The sequence below is a fragment of the Pagrus pagrus genome (genome assembly GCF_965226575.1).
Source record: "Pagrus pagrus genome assembly, chromosome: 2".
NCBI classification, from domain to species: Eukaryota; Metazoa; Chordata; class Actinopteri; order Spariformes; family Sparidae; genus Pagrus; species Pagrus pagrus.
Genome location: NC_140186.1, coordinates 25,532,814 through 25,547,246, shown reverse-complemented (window position 1 = coordinate 25,547,246; position 14,433 = coordinate 25,532,814). Strand labels below are relative to the sequence as shown.

General features: G+C 39.8%; 2 protein-coding genes across 2 annotated transcripts; both read left to right on the top strand.

Annotated features, from left to right (window-relative positions):
* Positions 1-1,488: 1,488 nt before the first annotated feature.
* On the top strand, positions 1,489-6,167 carry cenpk (centromere protein K). Its single transcript, XM_084371111.1, has 10 exons — positions 1,489-1,591; positions 2,402-2,503; positions 2,607-2,663; positions 2,906-2,969; positions 3,263-3,309; positions 3,424-3,506; positions 3,638-3,736; positions 3,834-3,969; positions 4,078-4,131; positions 5,513-6,167. The coding sequence occupies exons 1-10, from the start codon at positions 1,589-1,591 to the stop codon at positions 5,666-5,668; spliced, it is 801 nt and encodes a 266-aa protein (XP_084227237.1). The 5' UTR covers positions 1,489-1,588; the 3' UTR covers positions 5,669-6,167.
* A 238-nt stretch (positions 6,168-6,405) lies between these two features.
* On the top strand, positions 6,406-14,195 carry LOC311267784 (stromal membrane-associated protein 1-like). Its single transcript, XM_084371014.1, has 10 exons — positions 6,406-6,685; positions 7,138-7,271; positions 8,428-8,513; positions 8,621-8,696; positions 8,802-8,864; positions 8,980-9,055; positions 10,747-10,877; positions 11,960-12,179; positions 12,848-13,185; positions 13,528-14,195. The coding sequence occupies exons 1-10, from the start codon at positions 6,568-6,570 to the stop codon at positions 13,660-13,662; spliced, it is 1,377 nt and encodes a 458-aa protein (XP_084227140.1). The 5' UTR covers positions 6,406-6,567; the 3' UTR covers positions 13,663-14,195.
* Positions 14,196-14,433: the final 238 nt, after the last annotated feature.

The window sequence follows — 14,433 nt, the reverse complement described above, 5'->3', positions numbered from 1 at the left end:
ACAGTGAGCACTTAACCAGCCATGCTGTATGTGTGTGTGTGCGTGTTAGTGAGTGTGTGGGTTTGTGTGTGTGTGTGTATTTTAGTTCTCTTACCTCTCACACACTCTCTCACAAGTAAAACTGCAAATTTGCTTAGTTTGCATGATCATAAATAGGTTGATTAAGCATTTTGTGCAAGATTGAAAATGTAAGCAAATGTAAAGTAAGTATAAAGACACAAAGCTGTTTGCACCTAGCAAAATAAAATAAAAAACAATACAAACAATAATATGTGTGATATGTTAATATAAAGTTCTGAAATTGAATGCAATGGTGTGAAGCAAAGAGGAAATTACTACAGTTTCATGAGCCATTTACTGTTTTCCTTAAACAGATATGACAGATTTCAATGCTGCTGTGGTAATGTAAGAAAATATTGAATTTTGCTTTGATTGGGAGATCTGTTAAATTCACAGTAAGAGTTTGATTTGGGTAATAACTTTGTTCTTATCCGACACGTGACTCAAGTCATTTGGTCGAAGTCTCAGGTAAGTCAAGCCAATAAAGTCACAGGTTGCATCAAGTCGAGTCCCAAGTCAAGAAACTTTATACCAAAAAGTACTGCAGCATCTGGTCTTTATAAAGAGAAAATACATGGTATTAGTACATATCTAATAATGATACTATTGGCCAATTCATCCAACCTGTGAAGAAGTTTGACAATTAAAAAAAGTGTATTATAATTATTGATATTTATTTAAGTAAATGTAATCAAACAAAAACAGATTGCTTTAAATCATCATGTCTCCAGTCTTTAACTTCAAAGTCCAAGTGGAGTCTTAAATAATTTACTTTCTGTCAAGTCAAGCTGCACGTCATCAGGATGGTGACTCAAGTCACAAGACTCAGGTCCACATCTACAGTAAAAACCTGTCTGTTTTCTCTTACTCTGTCTAAGATAATAAAAGGCTCATTAGACTTATTGTAGGGCCATTAATACCATGTTCAAGATTATAATATGCCTCTGGTGTCAGTTTCCATCCTACTGTGTAATACGACACTGACAGCACATTTGGACCCATGGGTAAGTCCACTAAATTTACACACAGGTGTGTTTACAGGTCTTGGGGACATTACCCACAATGCATCTCAGCAACTGAGTGACATCACTATAGGTAGACCAATTTAACAGACTACATGCAGCTTCCTCTGTAGCCACAAAAGGTTTTATATTAGCCTACGTCTGTCACATATGCAGCAGTTGTACTTGCCAATACCTGTAAACACACTTTAATGTGTAAAATTAGTGGAGTTACTCTTTAAAGTTGCTGCTGTGTTTTCAGGATGGATAACAGTAATGTGTTCGGAACCGAACCTACAATTTTAATTTATGCCTTACTTACGAGGAGCTCACTAACAAACTGCACTCACCGCACCTGCGCAGTCCTGCGCAGCATCGGCGCTCCTCAGCACTCCGTCTGTCGCAGACGTTACGTCATCAATGTTGGCGGTATTTTGAAAAGGAAGCGTCTGTTGCCTGTTGTAGCTCCGCGGTCTGTTGTTGTTGTTGTCCGCTTCGTGGAGGCAAAACTGCGAAAAATACAAAATATGGTAAGACTACACGCTCTTTAGCTACCCCCTGTTGTGCAGATATGTACACAATAATTTAGTTTGACGTGTTTTTGCGCCCATTACCGAGAATATATCCTGCTACCGTAAAGTACCGTAAACTAGCTATAAGACCTAACCCATCACTGTGCTGACTTTATCTGAGCTGCACTCACTAATGTATTATATGTAAATACATATCGAGTGGTGGAATGCAACTAAGTATAATTACACAGTACTGTACATGAGCACACATTTGAAGTACTTGATATATTACTTGAGTTTTTTTCTATTCATTTCCACTTTCTACTTCTGCTCCAACACACTCTCTCGGGGAAGAGAAATATTGTACTTTTTATTCCACTGCATTTATTTGACAGCTTAAGTTACGTTACTTAGTTAAGATTCCTGCAACAAAACATATTTGTTGTACATTAAACTTCCCAATAGTATATACTACTATATAAGTGCAGCTAAAAGGATTTGTCGATTGACAGAAAATTAATAGTTGAAAATGAGCTTGAATCACTTAAACCAACCAGTAAAATCCTGCTTTTACATGAATGCATCTCTACTAATATTGTAATGATATATAATAGTACATTCACAGGGGATTTTAAATACTTTGAATATATTTGCCATATACTTATTACCTAAGTAACGTTTTCACTGCATGACTTTTGCTCGTCATTATGTATTTTTACAGTGTGGTACTTTAACTGAGGTATTTGATGACTTCACCCACCACTGAATATATATCCAAATTCAACTCAACACCTTTTATTTACACTGTGTTTATTTTTCTGTGTTCAGGCTGAGGTGAATCCCAGCGACCAGGCAGCAGCAGAGATGTCAGAGGCCGCTTGGAGTGAGCTGATGGACAGGTGTGAGGATCAGTTTGCTCAGCTGGAAAAGGTAAAGTCATGTTTGAACCTGACGAGTCACCCTGTCCATTCTAACAAGTCACTGGATGTGGAAAGACTGTACAAACTGCAGACTGTGTCTCTCTGTGTTGCAGCTTCAGAATGAGATCATACTGAGTGAACCAGATTGCTGTGAGAATCCAACAGAGCAGGTGAGATGATGCTCTGTGTCTTTGTAGTATCCTCACAACGATGTCTCAAAAAAGCTTTGTCAAAAAAACTTTTTTTTTTGCTCTTAAAAATGTTCTTATGCACTTTGTTTTTCATTTAAAAAATATGATACAGTATTTAAATACCTTAAGTCAATAAGTAATCAATGACTTAATCCTCCTTCTAAAGTGTGTTTTGTTTTTATGTTCCTTTAACTTCTGAATATCAATTTTATCTCCCATAGTCAGTAAATCGACTGATGGCAACAGAAGCAGAACTGAAGCAGTGGCTGACAGTGGAGCCGAAACGTAAGTCCTCCAATCACACTGTGATAGACACCATAACCATAATGTGATGTACTGTAAGTATTTACAACTGAAGTATAAATAGTGCAAATCAGCACCACAGTTTAATGCCACAGTTAGAGTTTAATGTTGTTCCATATTCAGAAGCAACCATTTAGTCTGGTGTGAAATTGTTGTGAAGGTTTAATTTTAGATTTTGTGATTTGTATCAAATTCTGATTACAGGCAATCAAATCAAATTTTAGTATTTTTTCTACTGTATGCATTGATTTTTTTGTTTATGTTGCTCCATCCAGTGCTGGCAGAAAATTCAGAAATTTTACTTCAAGCTGGAAAAGAGGAGGTATGTCAGTGTTTAAAATGCAGCATTTAATGTTGCAGTAGCCTCTTATTAAAATTCTTTATTTAACTGTATTGCCCCAGTTATGCAGTCCATTTTCCAACTTGTTTTCCACAGATGCTCAAGCTGTGCTCTGAACTTGAGATGGTTGTTTCTTGCTACGAAGCAAAGAGAGAGAATCTGAGAGAAACTAAGGAACTGTATGTAACCCTTTAGATATACACTTACTGTCCTTCCTCATGGCATGCTTTATCAGAACTGAAGGGAAGAGAGAGCCTTTTCATCGGTTTTGCTCTGCACACTGATCTAAAAGTTTGTTGGGTTTTTTTAGTGAACAGAAGTGGCTGGAGGAGAAGACACAGGCGCTGATGGCTGCCACTGATCATGTTGAGAGAATGAAAACAGAAAAGGAGAAAATATCAGATCTTGGGTGAGTTTGAAGGCAAAGGCAAAACTATGATATTATTGAAAATGAATGTTTGTGAATATATTTAAATCAAACTTGCGTCTGTGCGTGTATTCCACAGTGTACTGCAGGACACTAAGGCTAAAATCCAGAAAATGAAGGAATACCAGGAAAGGCTGATGGCGTGTCTGGGGGACGTACTGGAGAAGCACGTCCCTCACCCTCAGAATGAACCCAGTACAAACAAGAAGAAGAAGGTGCAGTGACCTGTTAACGATCATCTGTGCTTTTACAACCTGTTTACATATAAAAGCCATGCTGTTGCCACTCCGATGCAGCTTACCATGTTGCATTTTCATTTTCAGAACGTGACCCAAGAGTTGAATGAAGACTTGATTTCCCTGAATGAAATCCTTGAGGTTGGTTTTATTTAACTAAATAATTAGCTTAGATGTGCAATGAGTTTTTCTCTTGCTTTAAGATAAACAAATATACTATACTATAGAAATCAGAATCAGAAACTGGTTTATTGCCAAGAAGGTTTTCACATACAGTGAAGCTGCCTTGCTTTTCTGGTGCACAATGGTCAAAATATAGAAACTAAGAGAAAAAAAAGTAGTACAAAAGTCAAGAATCATAAATATAGAATGAAAAATATCATAAAAATATGTAAAATGTATATTTAGCGTCGGAAGTCCTAGCAGATGCTAGACTTCTGAGTTGTTTGTATTTCTTTAAACCAATCATAATTGTCCAGGATGCAACAACGGTGCATCGGTGAACCTTCATCAGCAGGATTCCATTCTACATTTATAGAACTCAAATCTGCTTATTTGAAAATGTCATGGTACACTTTTCTTAACCAAAGAAGTTTGGGAAACAAGATAATTTTAATAGTTACTACTTAAACAAGACAAATACTTTTATAGTGTTAAAAAACTCCTAAACTATACAGCACAGTGCTTGATGGTAGTGACAATTTCATTAACTGTGTTGTGGCATGCAACTTCATAGGTCAAGTCCTTTAAAGGATGCAGGTCCTTTTTTATAGCAGTTATTTTGTCATATTATCATTAATCACATTATTAACAGAGCTATGTATTTAATATAAGCCAGTTTCAGGACCCTCAGTACTGTACATGCACCTTTACACCCGTGCCTTTTCTTTTCTGCGTTTCTGCATTTGAATGTCGAAAGAGCCTATTATAATTTGGGAGCCTGACTAAGAAACCAAATCCAAATTTCTCAAGTGAACACCAGTATCGCAAATTTAATCAGAATGGTCGGTGAAAAATCTTTCTCTTTTAAAATAGTTTTGGTGTCTTTTCACCTGAAAAATGCCTTTTGGGAAGAAGGAGCTTCATGTGTTTATTGTTGCTTGTTGCTGTAGTGACATTTATAAATACCAAGACTACACAGTGAAGATGTGAGTAGTTAAATCACAGTCCCCACCAGCCCTGGTCCTCTTGAATTACAGAACTACGGACAGTCATATTACAGGCATGAGGTCATTAAAGTCAACGGCCGTCAACTCTAGCAGTCAATTCTGCCAACCCTAAGTGCTGCACATGTGTTATAGTCAGGTTGTAATCTACATCATTGTAATGGCTCATTCTCAAATGCTTTTGAAAATACTAGTTATAGTGCTGTGTGCAAAAAACAATATTGTGATGCACCTCTTTCCAGTGTGTATTGTCAAATAGAAACAGTCATACATAGTCTGTCTAAATGCCAGCCTGCGTCCCTTTATAAGCTGTATCATCTTGCACCTTTACTTAACCCGAGTCTTCCTCTGTCTAGCTTCTCATGAACAAGGTCCTGAACACACCACACGATCCCTACGTGACGATAGACAACACGTTCTGGCCGGCCTACGTAGAGATGCTGCTCCGCTATGGCATTGCAGTGAGGCACCAAGAGAATAACTTCAAGATCCGCCTGGAAACATTTTGTTGAGTCAGTGGTGCATTAGGCATCTCAAGCACCACTTATCTGCTAGTGTTTCTAATTTGATCCTGCTTGTATAGTGCTGTCATTATGTATATTTATGTAAGCTGATATGAGAACTAACTGTGCTGGGAAAGCAACAGATATAGTGATGTACTGTCTGTATATGTCTATTAAACCAAGGCTTCATTTATGTTTTTAGGTTAAGAGCAGTTTTGGATGTAGAGTAACCACGGGTCTTTTAAAAACACCTACATTTAAGTTATGAAAGTATTCAAAACATTTTCTTAGTTGGTTTTTAATGTAAATTTCATGTTAATGCTTAATGGAGTTGAAAGTATTTTTTTAACTACATACCATTTTCTTTCATCCTATTTTCACCAGCAAGCTTTAACCATCAATAACAAAACAAATCTCTGATGCCTTCATGTACCCCAATAGTGTACTGTATATATGTAAATTGTGTATATATTTTTATTGTCCATGTTTAATAAAGTTGGGGACAGTAGATGTGGTGTTGTGTTCAGGGAAAAAAATAAAACCCATATAATCAGTGATGATTGGTTATCTAGGTCACCAGTTGGCATCTTTTCAGTCAGAATTATCAATGGGGGGTTGGTGGGTAAACATTTAGAGCAGATCGTAATTTTTTATGAAAATGTTCAAACTTAATTCATAAGAAACTGTGCGTCAGACGACGTCAGAACTGTCGACCAATCCGGTGCGGCCGCCGCGTCAGCGTTAGAATTCCTGTGGGCGGAGAAGGGATTCCGGTTCCGGGTGTTTTCATATCCCACTCGGAGGCGTTCATCCCTCTGATTATGGTCTTTTATGAGAAACTTCTTTCGACTTACGACTGATTGAACCGGAGATCTTTTTAGTAAAGAAGTACACCAAAAGCCGCGAATATGACGACCCGCTCGGAGAGAGAGAAGGCCCAGAAACTCAACGAGCAGCACCAGGCCATCCTGTCCAAAATGCTGAGAGAGGAAGACAACAAGTACTGCGCCGACTGCGAGGCGAAAGGTGCGACATTCACACTGTCGATTTTTTTCCACGGTTGCTGTTCAAAGTCCACATTTTCAGCCAGAGTCCGCCGCTAAAGCTAACTAACAATGTAGCATCTGCGTTGGTTAGCGTCGCTAAGCTAACTCGCTAGTGTGTATCTGGCTCAGGCTAGTCAGCTGACATCTCTTCCCCTTAAGCTAAACTAAGTGGCTAACTAGCAAGCTAACTTCTGTAAACCTACATAAGCTCCACACAGTGCCTCTCCCTCGCCGCCGCCTTCAGCTCAGCTGCGGGCTGGTTGAACAGCAGGTCCTTCAGAGCAACTTGACAAGTTTTCAAGTTAGCTCATTGTTCAAGAATGCAGAGCCTGTTTTTGGCACTTTAAGTCACTGCATGATCGTGCATGTATATGTGTTTCTTCAGACATCTCTCCATGTTCAAGTAACAATCTGGTTTTCTTGCTTTGTCAGGTCCAAGATGGGCATCTTGGAATCTGGGAGTATTTATCTGCATCCGGTGTGCTGGCATCCACAGGAACCTGGGGGTACACATATCCAGAGTGAAGTCAGTCAACCTGGACCAATGGACCTCAGAACAAATCCAGGTACTGTTTTCTTGTTCCTGTTCTTTGGTCTACACACAGACGAAGATCCCTTTTATCTCATGAATATTAAAGCAGTAACCTCACTGGCACATTATTGCCAAGTCTTATTTGTATGTAACATGAGAAGATTGATTACGGCATACTTTCACTTGAAGGCATCTGTCCTCTATTGACAGCCAGACTTTCTAGCTCAATGCCTCACACTGTGAAGGGTTATAACACCGCAATAATTTAACACCGCACCTTAATCAACTTGAGAGAGACAAATTAAACACACAATGTTCAAATCCTGTGCAGCAGAGGTTGGTAGAGCCTTGCTTTTAGTGCCTAGTGCGGCCAAGCTTCAAACATACTGGGTCCAACACTTCCCATAATGCAAATTGATGGTGTGTGTTAGTGTCCCGCCTTTATGTCATTTTGAAGTAACCATAATTACCAGTTTTCAACTTGCAAATGACTGTTAACATGAGCATCCAAGTCATAATTACAACTGGAAACCCCTTTTCTGAAAGCTGCAGCATGGATCCTAATGGCGCACGATGACTGGGCACTTTTTAATGCAAAATTGTTAAAACGGTTACATCGGCGAGGTCGGTCGTCCAAGGCGACTGGACCTAAATCTATATCCCCCAGCCTTCCACAGACTCCACAGGCTTACTATAAAGGGTTTGAGCTATAAACCCATCCTGTCATAACCCTGATGACATCATCTGGGTTATTTTCTGGGTTATATGTGAGAAAGCCGCAGAGGACTTCATACCACTTCTTTGACTGGCTACTAGGTAGTATTCCCCATTAAGAGCAAACTAAAAGTCATGTAAATTCAGTGGAGTGCCCCTTGAAATATTTCGGCATGCTTTTATCAGTGTTCGCACGGGTGCTGGAAATCCTTGAAAACTGCACTAGTTTCATAATAGTTCTATATTGGCGCGGCATGGTCAGCCTTAGTAGTATGCTATCACAAAAGAAAAATATTGGTTGTTTATAGCTCAGTAACATCACATTTATATGATGAAGTGAAAGAATCATTTTAAGTGTATATATGGGTATAAATATATCATTTACCACAGATGTAAGTCGCTGGAAATGCTTGAAAAGTGCTTTAATTTGACTAAAGAAAAGTTGTTACATGACCCGGCTGTGTTTCCTCTTTCAGAGTATACAGGATATGGGTAACACCAGGGCCAGGCAGCTTTATGAGGCTAACCTTCCAGAAAGCTTCAGAAGACCTCAAACAGACCAGTATCCTTCACAATCAGCGCGCACACATAGAGGAACTTGAACGCCTCATACTATGTAAACAAGTCATTTGTTTAGGCCTGTTTGTTTTCCTTTAACTCTGATCTCAGAGCTGTGGAATTCTTCATCAGGGATAAATATGAGAAGAAGAAATACTACAGCAAGAATGTGACCAATGGGAGCAGTGTACGTATCACTTTTAAATCAGTTCACATGCTTTTACAGAGGAGCAGTTGAAGCTGGCATCAGTTGTTCTGTGGTTTACTTTTAGTTATCTTTTTTATTTTCCAGCCGAAAGATGGTAAGAAAGAGAAAGAGCCGGACAGAGGTAGCAAGGTGTCATCCTACAACAAGGTAGGTATCTCACACACTTTGACACTAGAGCTGTACAAACATGCTCCTCAGCATTGGTTTTGTCCCATATGGAGTTTGATCTGCTTGTTTTGTTTATTTTAACTTCTTTTTAAAGAACGAAGAGTCCAGGCCAGTTCCCAAAATCAGCCCCGCTAAGACTTCAGAACCTTCTGTGAACCTACTAGGCCTCGGTGAGTTTCTGTGCACTTCTTGCGTTACTGGAAGATAAAAGTCATCTGAAATGTGCTGACTGAGATATTAATGGGATCAGGCTAAATCAGGATTCAGCTTGTAATGGTTTACTTGTTATTACCAGTTGTGCAGATGGAATAAATGATTGAAGACTATAAACTGGTTGAGCAGTGAGTTTTAGTTGTAATGGGCATACAGTGCAGTTAATTCTTGATTACTGATATTTACAAAGTTAATTAGTATGTATATGGCATCTAGGATCCACAGTGTATTGGATTTTTCCTTTATATCTGATGAGTGCAGGTTAACTGTAGCTGGTTGCTGTAGCATGCTGATGCTGTGATTGTATACCTCTTCAGCGCGTTATCACGTCAGGGGAAAACTGCACTGAACCGACATGTTGGCCCAGTAAAACAATGACTGTCCGTCTTCAGCTCCTGTCGTCACTATAAACCTGTTGTCTCGATGTGTATTAATAAAGAAGTGAGAAGGAGAAAGCTTCATGTCTAAAAAAAAAACCTCAGTGTGTTCCCCTTTTCAGTTTCTAGCACTCAACAGTAACATATGAGTGAGTGTGATTCCCCTGTCACTTTCATCTAACAGGCAGCAGACTAACCAATCTCACATCTGCCGTTCTGTCTTCATCAGCTGTAACTAAGTCTATTGTTATTTTAAGATGCTGTTAATGTGAACTATAAAATTATCCTGCTGCTCTGTAGTTGCAAAACATTAAATACAAGACTTTTATTTTTGAGGCAGTTAGAGGAAACGCTAAAGCTGCTGACTCAGTCACTGAGGTTTGTGACTCACTTGTAGCTTCGTGGTTTTTTTTTTACGTCTAGATTTGGACTCTTTCTGAAGGATCGATGTTAAATACTACAAGGAACTAACAGTAAAATAGTGCGCAGGAAACGGGTTAGATGAAGAGGGTTTGAAGAGGCAGTTTGATCATGCATCATTAAAAGAGGCAACACCTGATCACAGCTGAGCGATTCCTGTGAGGTGATTTTGGTTTTCAAGACTTCGGCTTACTCATAGATCAAGTGCTGGATTACTGGTGGCAGTTTTGTGTAAATAAAGACAGTTTTGCTTCCATTAAAATGAGTTGTTCTCGTGGTCAAACATTGGCTCGAACTACAGGTTATTGTTCGTCCACTGATTTCTGTATATGTTTTGTGCGCGTGGTTGAATGTCAGAGGAATAATGTTTGCTATCACTTCATTACAGAAATTTCATTTACAGTTTAAAAGAAAACGACACATTTATGCTACTGATTGGCGTGGAGGGGCATTGCATTATTTGAATTTACTGTTATCTTTGTTTTGTGGCCAATGAGCTAATAAGGGTAAGCTGATTAATTTTTTATTGTACTAACCATTTAGCTTAATGTGTGAGCTGTTTTGCAGCTGTGGGAGGTCTCTGCAGTTAAATAAATACAAAGACAGCACATATTCTCACATTAGCAAACACGCTCTCTGTTTTACAGCACTTTTCACAGCAATTACATATTGTATTGGGATTTTATTTATGATCTTTCATAATTTCTCAGTGAATTCAGGTAGAATATCATTAAGGAATCATCAGTGAGTTCTTCTGCGTTCTGCTGAAATAGGCCCTCAGGGTTGTTTTTGCTAACTGAGTACGCATCTTTTCCACCTGTCAAGCCGGTTTTTCTACCTTTCTGTCACAGACACACCAACAGCTGCATCAACTAACAATGGTAGCACGAGCACAAGCCAGAACAACAACGACCTGGATATATTCGGCCCCATGGTGTCCAACCCCCTCCCCGCGTCCACATCAGCAGCTCAGTTTTCTCAGGTAAAGCCAAACAAAGACTTTGACTGGATTTGGTGCTGATTTCTCAATATTTCTAAGGAGGGCTTGACAGTAATGGTTGTCCAGTTGTAAAACTGAAATGAAGTGTGCAGTAAAAGATATAAAGTCAAATGATAATCATCAAGATCAACAACACCAATACTGGGAGACAGTGAAAGAGAAACAGAAAATGAATGCAGCTAATGAGGCAATCATTTTAAACAGGGCGGCTGACAGTGATTACTTTAATTTTCAATTAATTTGAGTTTTAATCATTAATCATTCAATGTAAAAATGGTAATGAATGATAGATACTTTACAGTGATATAAACAGTAATGCTTGAAAAACGTATTATCCATTACGAAAATCGTTATTGATTTATCCTCTGATAAATGACTATTCAATGAATCCGCTAATGGTTTGCTTTTTAATATTGTTTATTGTTGTGCTTCCAAAAGCCCAACTTCTCTTTTTCTTACTGAATCTACAGAAGATAAAATGCTCTGCATAAAGTCATTTTTTGGCCTGTGTTGTAAATTACCCTGCTGCTACATTTCTCTATCACTGGCTTTTTTATTTTTACGAAACAATGAAGTTGAGCCCCTGGAAAACTTATTTAAAACCATAAAATAACATTTGGGTTATGTAAAACATATACTCATGATATCACTGTGTTATTGCTGTTGTGGGTTATAGAAGATCACTGATCACCAAGCCTTATATCTGTACCTGCTACAGTACCAACAGCCTGCCATCAGGCCACAGTTGAAATATGGGGCATTATTATAGAGGACAGGCTATTATCACCCCGTGTATAAATGAATAAAAAATGAAAACCCTTCTGTCAAATTTGGCAAACGGCAGCTGATGGCTGAGGGCCAGTATGGTAACACGGTCGTAAACTTGCTCTCACGCCCTGCTCAGGCTCACAGCTATGTGAGAAGTATCAGTATGTGTCACATATTTAATTATGGAAGCTTTGTTGATGATAATTTGTTGAAAAGCATGTTGAATAAAGTGAATCACTCTTATTTCATTCCTTTATCACGTCTTCAAAAAGTGGGGATCTGTTTCCTCCTTTCAGGTGAGCTCCAGTAACATGGCGAGCACTCCGACACAAGCTCCAGCAGCAGCAGGACCAGCCGGAGGAGCTGCCAGCTCTGGGTCAGGGCAGGGAGACCTGGACTTGTTCAGTGACAGCAGTAGCACCACTAAAACTGACGACATGGCCAAGAAGCCCCTGTCCAAGGACTCCATCCTGTCCCTGTATGGAACCAACAGCATGTCCCAACAGGCCCCTGCTGGTGAGGATGCAAATGTTTGGAAACAATGTGAAATACTTCTTGCATTGTAATGTCTCATTTATTATAATGTCTTATCCACATCACCTTTTTGATAGCTTGAGAACTGAGAATGTTTCTTATGTTAAATATTGTCTCAGCATAAGCTGCTGAACAAGAACAAATATAAGGGTAGGAGCACTTTCTGGACTCAAATGGAGTTTGTTAGAGTTGATCTTTGGATATGGATGCATGTAGACGTGAGGAAAAGTCCACACACTCTCCTTTAAACTATTGAAATGCCTTTATTGTACTGGGATGGTCCAACTCCAACGTGTTTCGGCATCCAGCCTTCATCAGGGAGTTAAAAAGTCTTTTTTTAAGATCTAACAATCATCATATTTTTATATGTCTTATGTTTTTGTATCAAAGATAATCCAGTGATAGTTGTCTGTACCGACCTGGATACATCGCAAGCAGGACCTGCTAATTGCTAATTTGACATACTTTTGATGTGTTACTTTGCTAAAATGTAAACAAATGAAGGCTACACAGTCCCACAGAGCTTTACTAACTTCCTGCTGAACAAACCGGCTCCTTAAAGACTAAAGACTTGGCTAGATCTGGAAATCCTTTACACATTAAAATACTGAAATTCTGCATGTATACATAATATTTTCTTCCCTCCATAGCTGGCATGTTCATGGGGCCCTCCCAGATGCAGTTTCCTGTCCAGGCCACTGCTGGTTATCAGGCCTTCCCTGGCATGGGCACGGCCATGCCACCTACAACCGTCATGGGTGCCATGATGGCTCAGAGCGGGACAGCCATGATGGGACCCAGTCCAGGCATGATGGTTGGGATGACGATGCCTAATGGCTTCATGGGGAATGCGCCAGCCACCGGTGTGATGGGCATGGCACCAAGGATGATGGGACCACAGGGCGGGGCCATGCCTGCGGGCATGGTGCCTGCTCAGGGCATGTACGCCATCCAGCCTGGGCAGCAGGCTCAGTGGAACATGGGTCAGGTAGGTTGACATTGTTAGAGGTTATTTAAGAAGGAACTTGACACAAAACCTTGTGTTTTGAGGGTGTGTTCAGGTGTGTGACACGTCTGAGTTGTTTCACTTGTGACCACACCCAGCTGTGATGATGCATTGCACAATATTGCATTGTGAAGCGCTTAACTGTGCATAGTTTGGGCAGAGCATCCGGCGGCCACCAGATGGCAGCAAAACAGAACTTTAAAACAGGAGCTGTGTAGAAGCTCGTACTACATAATGTTTCTAAGCAGGTTTGACTCTGTAATGTGACTGGAAAAGGTTATACACAGGTTCTGATGTTAATTCAGATCTCTCCTCCATCCTCAGGTGAATCAGCAGATGTCAGGGTTGGCCCTTAATGGTGCAGGTGGCCAGATGGCCTTCGGTCAGCCTCCGTCAGCTATGGGTGGATGGGCCGCCGCTGGATCTGGCCAGACTCTGAGCACACAGCTATGGAAGTGAGCCTTCGAGCGGGTTGATGGCCGGGCAGAGTAAGAGTCGAGGCTGCAGGAAGGGCAAAATATATCTTGTGCTTCTCTGCTCCTCACTATGAACTGATGCCCATCTCCATCACGGACCAGCCTTCAGAACATGAAAATTGTATCTCTTTTTTTCCCTCCTCCCTCTCTCTGTCTCTCTTTCTCTCTATTGTGTGAGTGAATTGGGAGTCATACAGGATTACAGCCTGGCAGTTTCTGCCTGTCGTATGGTTTTTGATCATAACTTTTATTTTCCTTTTTTGGAAAAAATACAAGGAAATAACAGTCCCAACAAAAATGATATCGACATATCAGAAAAGCTGCAGGACCAGTTACACAAGCTTTTATTGTATCACTGTATCATTATAAGATTATAGAACATTTAAATGAATAGTATTTAACGGGAGAAGATATGACTATCAAGTCTGTCAGTACTACTCCCAAATGTACAGCGCTGTATAACCTTCTTTTAAAGTACTTGTGGTTCCCCTATAAAATTAAAGTGATAATAAATGACTTGCTTTGCTGTGTCTTCTATGATTTTAAGTGCAGTACAGCTTTTAAAGAAATTTTATGGTTGAGGTTTGGTGTTAAACTGTTCAAAGGGCCTTAAACTTGGTAGCAGTCAGCAGTTTTTATGCCTCTGCGCTTGCCACAGCTGTGGCCAGAGGCATTATGTTTTCAGATTTTCCGACATCCACTTAGACTCGAGGATGAACCAATCTCAGTATCCATCGATTATTGTCTGACAACG